This window comes from Camellia sinensis, chromosome 4 (assembly GCF_055761805.1).
Source record: "Camellia sinensis isolate YWXY chromosome 4, ASM5576180v1, whole genome shotgun sequence".
NCBI classification, from domain to species: Eukaryota; Viridiplantae; Streptophyta; class Magnoliopsida; order Ericales; family Theaceae; genus Camellia; species Camellia sinensis.
Window position 1 is genome coordinate 181,943,443 of NC_138964.1, and position 9,837 is coordinate 181,953,279.

The window sequence follows — 9,837 nt, forward strand, 5'->3', positions numbered from 1 at the left end:
CAGCTTGGATGTTTAAGTGTGTGGATAGATGTCTATTTTGGTCATTTTATTTAAAGGTAAATTTATAATAAAAATAAAATTCATTAAGTGTGTAGACAGAGACAATGTGGTGTGTGGAAATAGAATTTTCCTAAAACATGAGATAATAAAAAACTTGCACGTTTGGAAATTTTTTTATTTTTTACGAAAAGCTGTGCAAAAATTTGTGAGAAAAAGAAATTTTTGACTTTTTAATATAAGCTATAGACTTTTTAATATAAGTTATAGACTTTTTGATTTTTTAAATAATTTTTTGACTTTTAAACTAAAGTTATTATCTCCCAAACGAGAGCTAAGTAAACATATTAATATAAATATATAACTTATATTTAATACTTACATTTATCAAGTAATTATGCTGTCATGGTTTAATATTAATCTGGTTCAACCCTACAATTGAATTAATAACTCCACCCGATTCCTTTTTCCAATTTATTCATCAGTTTGGTTATTTTAAGCCTCCGTTTGGGAAGTGAGTTGACTTTTTAGCTTTTTTAGCTATTTTAGCCTGAGCTAAAAAGCTTAGTTTGGGAAGAGCTTTTTGGCTTTTTTGACTTTTTTTGTAAGAGAAAAGTGTAATGATTATGGATTGGATGTGATGTTTTGTTTTTTGTAACTAAAATAACCTATTTTGTCTTTTGTAGCTAAAATAACCAAAAAAACTCAGAAAAACCCTTCTCAAACGGACCCTAAATATTGAACTGGAGTTACACTAAACACTTTGACACAATTTTTTTATTTTTATTTTTTAATTTAAAACCGGACCCAATAAAACTGTACCAAACTGGCCAATCATAATTCCTCCATCATATTGATATTTGTTTTCCAACTTTCGTTTATATCATTTTTACTTGTAAGTAAAAGCTGCAGATTCTTAAATTTAAAAAATCATAAACAATTGCAAAAAATTTCACCAAACAGGCATATTTGATGCATGAAACAATGTGTATCTACTACTACAATGACTCAAACATAGATCTACACATTCCCAATGATCAACTTACACTTCCTTGCCAATGGAGTTCTAGCCCGACAACATTTCCCCAACACACTCATGAGCAGCTAGCGTTCAAGCCTCACCAGAAGCAATAGAACGACATTTCCCCAACATTCTCATGAGCGGTTAGGGTTCAAACCTCACCAGAAGCGATAGAAAGACATTTCCTCAACTTTCTCATAAGCAAGGTTGGATGACAGTCCTCAAGTTGTGCCCATCCATATCATTACCATCTGTTGCGGGGTTCACCCACTCCCGCTGCTTAGTAGTAGGGCTAGATATATATACTGTATTTCAAATCCTCAAAAATAAAAATAAAACTTACAATTCCTTTTTTTTCCGGTTTCAGATCCTGCTGCAAGCATCATTCAAGTTGCAGAATTCAATCCTACTGCACAACACTACTACCAATTTTCTTATTTTTGATCCTTTTTTGCTGCTACTGCCGATAGACTGCCTCACCTATTTCTTGAAACTGACGTGGTACCACATCTTATTGTCTTCTCTTCAGTTGCAACAGAAGATGATTTAATCAATGTCTCTCTTCCAAAAAAAATTTAGCCAATGCAACAAGAACATAAATTTTGATTTCCAGGGTTGTAATTTCACATAATTTACATAACAAGAACTATGAGAGAGACAGGATGAGCAAAAAAACTCCTGAAAATCAGTAAGTATGAAAGTTGCCTTCCAGTAAGAATCTCTACTTTCAAGCTCTCTTTCCCTGATTTGATCAATTTCCCTTCTCTTGTCTCAGAAACTCAATAAAGTATCTCTGTCCCAAAGTTAAATGTAATATTGTACATTAAAGAACTAATTCCAGTGAGTACCTTCTCTTAATAACTCTTGAATCTACCACCAGCAGTGCCTCAAAAGAGGAAAAACTTGAACTTCATCAAGTGGTACTTTGCTCTGTCGGCATTGCACAAGGGGCTAAAGCTCTTGAGGGTAGGTTTACCCCACCCCCTCTAAGTGACAAAGTAGGGCCTTTGACAGAGCTGGCTTGACTCACAAGATTTGAATCAAGAAATAAAACTACGACTGTAATGTCATCGTGGAAATGACGCCTGACACCACGGTCGATCTTCTTCAAATCAGAGTACCTCATTTCTCTTTTCTTAGCAGCTTCTTGCAGTGCAGCTTTCAACAGCTTTCGAGCACTTCCCTGCATCAAGGAAAATATGAGTTGCAGATCTACCAAGTCATGTCTGTGTATGTCCCTCACCCAAATCAATTTTCACATTGATATCTCCACCCTCAATGACCCGATTTACAATTCACATGATTCTTATGGATATATAGCACCATAACATAATATTAAGGGGCACATTTGCTAGTGATAGCCAATCTATGAAGCATGAATACTCTTAAAAATATTGCCATACAAGTACCGGTTGGTGCTTAACTGGTATGGATATGCGTACCAATATCGTTGCAAGTGTACTAGGTACGCAAAATATGTATCCCATAGCGAAATACTTTGGATACGGAATGGGTACAGTTCAGGTGTGGCATGAGTACATTTTGGGTACTTATGTGGATACTTTGGGGTATAAATGTATTTTTTTTTATATAAAAAATGGTAGCACTAGAACAATTATATTGTGCCTATTTTTAAAACTTTAAAAATATAGGGTATTTTTGCAATTATAAAAAATATAAAAAATACTTGGGTAGTATTTGGTTCATTAGAATGGAGTGAAATGGAATGATCATTCTATCAAAATATCCATTCTCATGTTTGGTTGACTAATAAAAATAATAAAAAATACATTATAAATAGAACATCATGCACCAATGTAATGGAATGATCATTCCGTAAGGGAGTTTAAGGAATGGCCATTCCTTCCATTCCGTTCCATCTCATTCCAATGAATCAAATAGAGCACTATTGTTCTTTTCTTTTATCATTACAAAAATACTTTAACTAATTTTTCATTTGATTTTTTAATTGTTATATGTCATAAGCTATTAAAATTTATAAAAAATAAAAAAATAAAAAATTTAACTCTTATCCATTTTTTTAGGTTTTTTCCATATGAGTGTAACCTGTACCCGCATCTGTACTTCCTAGCAGCCAATGCTTTCATAGCACTAGACCCTAAAAAAGAGAGAGTGCATAATCAACTAAATAATGCTATTTTTACGAGGATATAAATAAATCAGTCATCTGGTTGCGCAAGTCATCACTTTGATAACTTTGCTAGATACCCCTATTAAATGACCAATTCTTTTTACCAACTACACACGGGTATGGAACCCACACCCATTTGGGACCACGCGTGTGTAATTGGTAAAAAAAAGAAAAAAGGTAATTTAGTAGGAATCTCTATCATTTTCCTTCAATTTTCGGTTGATGTAAGTTTTCATTATGACGCAAGAAGGTGCATTGGCACAACTAATTAATGAACCACAGAAACATTAATGCCTTCATCAATGATAATCACCAACCATGCTGAATTGAAAAGCTCTCTTCAGAAAAATCGACATTAATCATGTAGTTAATGAAATAAGTAGGGGAATTGTGTGATGACATGAACCTAGTTTGTTCGTAGTAAAAATATGTACTTTATATCTAACACAAATATCATAATATTTTAGTGATAACCAAATCAGTTGTTCTAGGAATATTAAAAGGAAATGGTAGGACTAGCTTTTGTCAACCTCCAGCACTAGTAATGATAGTGAAGACCCAAATGGTTCAATAATGTATTATATAGCATCCACGAATAAAAAATCCATCTACTCTCAATAGAAGACACCAATATGCAATGCCAAGATTAGATAAAATAAAATAACTTACGGTGTGAGGGTGATTTTGTACTATATCAACTGCTTCCTGATTGCTAAGGTGCTCCCATAACCCATCAGATGCAAATATGAGAAATTGATCATCGGGTTGGAGTTCATGCACACAAATTGATGGCTCAGAACTCAATATTGGCCTTCTAATAGGTTCACGAAGGCGAAACTTAGCATACAAAGGCTCTCTGTTGAATTCAGCCTTTTTTAGATAAAAATCACCAATTGATCTAGAAATCTGCAAGATGAAAACCTCAACAAACTAAGATTAATCACGTCTAGCAATGTAGAAATAAATCTAGCTGAAAATTTTAAATCAGTTGTCATATAAATATTGTAAGGAACCACACTACCAGAACCACAACATCAAAACACGTAAGTTATTCTTTGGGTTATTTACACGAAACCCCCTAAACTATTGAGAAGTATCACTTTGTCCTCTAAGCTATAAAAGCATAAAAATGTCTCTAAATTATAAAAACGTACAAATTGGACCATTAATGGAAGGGGTAAAACACGCCAATAATTTAGGTGGTTATTACGTTTTTGTAGTTTAGGGGGGCAAAGGGATCCTTCTCAATAGTTTAGGGGTTACATTTGTACACTTTTAAAGTTTAGGGGGCCAAAGTGAAACTTCCTAATAGTTTAAGGGGTCTTTGTGTAAAAAACTCTTATTCTTTTAGTGCAGTGTCAAAACTAGATGAAAGCAATCAGGTGCAGCTCTGTTTGTTTCGGTAAAAAACATTTTCTATGGAAATTGAAAAACCTTTCCCAAAATTTTTTTCCATAAAAAGTGTTTTTTTATGTTTGGTTGCAACCTCGAAACTAATTAGTGGTGGTGTTGGTGGTGGTGGTGGGGTGGACACGTGGCAGTGGTGGAGTTAGGGTGGTGGAGTGGTGGCGGTATAGTGGGAGGTGGCAGCGACGATGGTAGTTTGGTGATATTAATAAAAATATAATCAACAAAATGTTTCACCTTTCAAAAGTGGAAAACATTTTTTACCATATAAACTTGTTTTCTGTTAACTTTCATTTTCCGTCATACCAAAAGCCAGAAAATGCGAAAAATATTTTCTAGGGAGAATAAAAACGGAGCGTAAAGATCCTATTGTTTTCTATTGTGAATTACGATTAAAATGACATGAACATAACATGAAACATTACATAAGCTAACACTGCAAACCCAGAAGAGTTGGGAGGAACAGACAACTTATAATCCATTAAATATTTAGAACGTGGCAGAAACGTACAAAACATAAGAATATTTGCCACAAGTTGTTTGAGAAAATGGGGAGGGTGTAAGGAAGTAGGACCATGGTATACTTTGTTTCTAAAACTTGGGATGATGCAATTACCCAAACAGCAGAACAAATGAGAAAGACGGGTGTTAAGTCAACATGCAAGGCTTCTCATAAATGTTAATGAATCACAACCTGAGCTTTACATTTTATATTCAAGAGCAATGAGTACATGATGTAGCAAAGGATGGAAATAAACTTCTAAAACTAGCACAATTACCAGAAGATATCTTTGAACTTAAAGACTATATAAATTCAGACTTTCCCAAGGACATGTAGTTGAAGTAGTAACAAAAGAATGAGATTGAGAAAGAAAGTCATAACCTACAAACCACTTAGGTGACACAGAGGTTAAATTTAAGAAGAACTCAATACCACATTGCACAATCCAAACTAGTAGAAATGGCTAAGCAGATCTTTCTTGCCACTCAATAAAGTTATCTCTTCTCATAAAGCACAAGCCATTAAATCTTCTCTCACTTTCTAGACCTGAATTTTTCTGTCTTAGCTTTTTCCTTGTAGCACCTTCAATTAAAACCAAAGAACACTTCCATTGGGAATGCAACCGTTTGTATTTGTTGCACATGATCAAACCATCTTACACAATTTTCTCATCGTACTCAAATTGGACCGAGTTCTTGCAAATCTAGATATTCGAAAGTTTTTTCTTTTTTCATGGGGGTTTTGCAATCATTTCACATTCTACTTCTTCTTGAACTAGCTTTCACCATGCTAATAATCAACACACGTGCATTGATTGCTGACTATCCAATAAAACAAAGAATAAATGGCCTTATTCCTGGCTCATATCATTCCTTTTTTCTTTCTTTCTTTTTTTTTTCTTTTTTTTCGGTACCTTATTAATCACAAAATATTCCAAAAGACCTTAAAAGTTCATTTCTCTCCAAATATATGGGCAGGGTCTTCTCCAATCTTACGCCCCTTATCATGACCAATCTGAGAAATAAGAACAGTTCCTTTTGAAGCCTAGCTAAAAAAAAATTCAGACCCAACTCAGCCTCAGTGTTACTGACGTCAGATCCCACATTTTTTCACTATAATAAAGTTTTTCATTCTAAAGCACTATTGTTCAACATTTAGTTTTCCTACTTTAGTCTATCAAACTCACACTATATCACTGTCCTCCACACACCCCACACAAAGAGCTACAACAAGGAACCAATTGATCTAAAAAATGGAACGCATAAGGCCAATTAAATGACTCAACTTACATAGAATAGCCTACTAGAATAGGAAACCTAAAAAAAGGCGAATTAAATGAGAAATATGCATTTATGGTAAACCAATCCAAAATCGTACATAAGTAAAAAATGAGAACGCAAACTATTCATCCATGTAGAATCTAAAGTAGAGGATTTCAAATTGATGTCAACTTATTTGCTTCAGAGAAGAGAAGAAGATGGGGAGGCAAAGAAAGACGAGAAAAGACGAACTGAAAAAGGAAAAAAAGAAGTCCCCAAAACCAAACCCGTTACATGAGTAATCAATCTGGACTAGCTCAAAAACAATCAGTTCTAGAAGATATAGAAAACCGTAACAATTACAACAAGAACGATGAACCAGACTACCTTTTCTAATCCAGCAATCCTGATTAGATGGTTGGATGGCCCTTGAAAACATTTGACATTTTTCCATCTACCTCTTGTTCAGTTAGAAACAGAAAGAAAACAAGAAGACAAAAAAAAAAAAAAGAGTCAAAGTGGGCATTAAAAGAAACCCAACCACTTTCACACCAATTTTAGCTCACTAGCGAACAAGTTTAAATTAAAAAACATTCTCATATCATTTTTTAAAACAGGAGACCAAACCACCCCAAAAATTAATGTAGACCCACTTTTCTTACTCTAAATTAGAAGAAAAGATATGACTAAATTGTTCACAGAACAGATACAAAAAGTGAGACAGATTATTTACTACTAACTGCACCCACTATGTCAAGGCAATTACACTCTTTCACTGTCAAGAAAATAAAGCGTCACACTCTTAATTAGCCCTATGATAATGACAAGGTTCACAGCCTGAAATAAAAATAATACACAAGATTAGCAAGAATGATAAAAGTAAGCATGCCCGAAGTTAACTAGAAAATCAGTTTTTGTTACTTATGCAGCAAACTTACCTGTATCAGGCCCTTTACACGCCATACATTATGCTTTAAAACTACAATATGTGGGTCATCCGGATGCAAAGAACGCAATTCCTGTCTGACGGACTCTATGCTAGCATTATGCTCTGTTGACAGCTGTATAGCAAGAACCTCTCCAGTTGCCCTGACAAGCCTCCCCAGAACTGCACGAGAATCACCAACGTTGGCAATGTAAAGTGTCCCACTACAGATCACCCCAACCAGACAGCAAGATCCAACGGCTGCAATCTGAGGTTTCATAGCCCACTGTTTCGTAACAAGAGAGAGAAACCCTTCTTCTGTCGCTTGTAATGCTTTCCGTATCACATCCACTGACATAGATTGTTGTTCAGAAGCAAACCCTGCCAAACACCAATTGAAACTGAACCAGCAGGTATAAAAACTCAATCCCAATCAACAATCATTTGAATCCGTTCCAGTTGTGAAAATGTGGATTATAACAACAGAAACTGGATTGTAAATATGAATTTAAAGCAATGTTTGAACTTCACACAATTACAATGCCTTTTGAAATAGGAATTGAATCAGATTGCTGTTAAACAAAACAATCTCATTTTATCCTGCTTACTCTTGAGATGGTGAAAGAGGTGATCATTGATGTAACGTGACGTCTCAGGCCCACCATGACCGTCGTAAACTCCAACAAAGGTTCCATATGGACCGGACTCCAGCAAGCTCAAGCAGCCTGATTCAATCTGGCTCTGGTCCTCAAGCAAATTGTTGGCCTGAACAACCGCCATCGAGAATTCACCATTCAAGTGTTGCCCACTGTCTTTGTACCAAAGAAGCCCATCTTGTTTGCCAGATACATCTGAACTCATGTGCACGTGATGGTCTGCTGATGGTCGCCAACAGGCCCTCAAAAAGTCCATTAACCTTGATAGCATCCCTCATCTCACCCCAAGACCTACCATCAATGCCTCAACATCCGAGATGGATGCAATGAACACTCCATCCAAAAAAGACCTACCACAAGGCCTCCTTACCAACAGACCGCCAATAATACTGTAAAAAGAAATTAAATTCACACAATTACAATAACAACATCACCAACAACAAGAACAACAACAATTTGGATGATAGGATCACAGAATTGATAAAAGATAGTCCTTTTCTTAGTAAATTCAGCACAATAAATCAGTAAATGAGAACAAAAGGGTCTCAACACTAAAACCCAATTATGTAACCACTAAAAAAAAAAGAAAAATAATCATTACCCATATCCTTAAATCGGGAAAAAAAAATGGAGAGAGAACACAAAGTTGTGGCTAACAAAAGGGGCCAAATCTACCTTCAAAGTCCACTTGAATCATACAACTATTAAAATCAAATGCCCAAAAAAATTTAAAAACAGAAATATGAAATTATAGCCAACATCAACAACATATTTTGGTTTCAATAACAGAAGGAAAAAGCACTCACAGTATGATTATTAGGCGGTTCTGTGGTGTTTCAGGGTCAGCTACTGAACCATACCAAACGAAAACGATGGCGATCTGAAGGAAATCGAGCAATCCATGTGGTGGTGAAAGTGTTAGATCTATAGATCCGTCAAATCACACTTTTTACACAGATATGTATTGGGTTTTTGCTTGTCTTTCTCTCTCCAATTATCTTTTCTAGTGCAGATATGTATGGGGAGAAGTTGAAGAAGGTAGAGAAAGTAGACGAAGAAGCTAGAGAGAGACAATTGAAGTGTAAAAAGAGAGGAGAAATAAAAAGGGTAAGTCTTAATTTCTCAACTGAGTGTGTTGATTGATTAAACGAACCAGAACTATTTTCTCTTTCTTTCTCTAGTCTTTCTCAGCAGACAAACACTACGAAGGGAAACGGACAAATCGAGCCAGCAATGCGAATGGGTAGCCATGGGCTCCACGTATATAGCCCCTGACTCGAAGGAAAATAATGTTTAGTGGAAACTAGTGAGAAAGTTTATAGAAAAATTTGAGGGAAAATATAAATTTAATTTTTTTTAAAAGTCATGTTATTGTTATCAATTATGTTTTCAAAATACTAGTATAATTTTAGAGTAAAGAGTTTGTGTCTTGTAGCTACGTTTAATTAATTTATGAGAAAATTATAACAAAAAAATTGGATAAATGTGCTTTATCTTTTTGAGTTTTAAAATTTAACAGTTAATTCTCTCAAAATATTATCTTATTATATTTAATTTTATTATTAGGATTCTAAAAAAAAAAAAATAGATCACGTGTAAATCACATAACATATTTATTAAATTTTTTAAAAAAATATATGTTATTGATTGTTTTGGGATAACAATTCTCTTATTTGGTAATTTTATTTACACTTTGTCTCTTTAATGTTAGTGGCAAAATATAAACGAGATCACCAAATAAAAATATTATTGTCTTAAAAGTATAATAAATGTGTTATGTGTTTTACACATGGTTTGATTTTTTGTAAATTTCTAACAAAATAAGATTATATTAAGTGTTGAGTTTTGAAATTTGGGGCGTAAAATATAAATGGATCATAGTTTAGGGAGTCTACTGTAATTTATCCCCCAAAATCTA

At 34.4% G+C, this 9,837-nt stretch overlaps 1 protein-coding gene across 2 annotated transcripts; it reads right to left on the reverse strand.

The window, feature by feature from the left end:
* Positions 1–1,592: 1,592 nt before the first annotated feature.
* LOC114277371 (putative protein phosphatase 2C 60) lies at positions 1,593–9,267 on the reverse strand. Of its 2 annotated transcripts, none has more exons than XM_028219264.2 (5): positions 8,726–9,267; positions 7,872–8,308; positions 7,277–7,644; positions 3,840–4,076; positions 1,593–2,201 (listed from the first exon to the last, which is right to left on the reverse strand). In XM_028219264.2, exons 2-5 carry the CDS (start codon positions 8,188–8,190, stop codon positions 1,932–1,934), a joined length of 1,194 nt encoding a protein of 397 aa, XP_028075065.1. In that variant the 5' UTR covers positions 8,191–8,308; positions 8,726–9,267; the 3' UTR covers positions 1,593–1,931. The 2 variants fall into 2 exon arrangements, with proteins under 2 accessions (XP_028075065.1, XP_028075066.1); XM_028219265.2 differs by having other exon boundaries at positions 8,780–9,197.
* Positions 9,268–9,837: the final 570 nt, after the last annotated feature.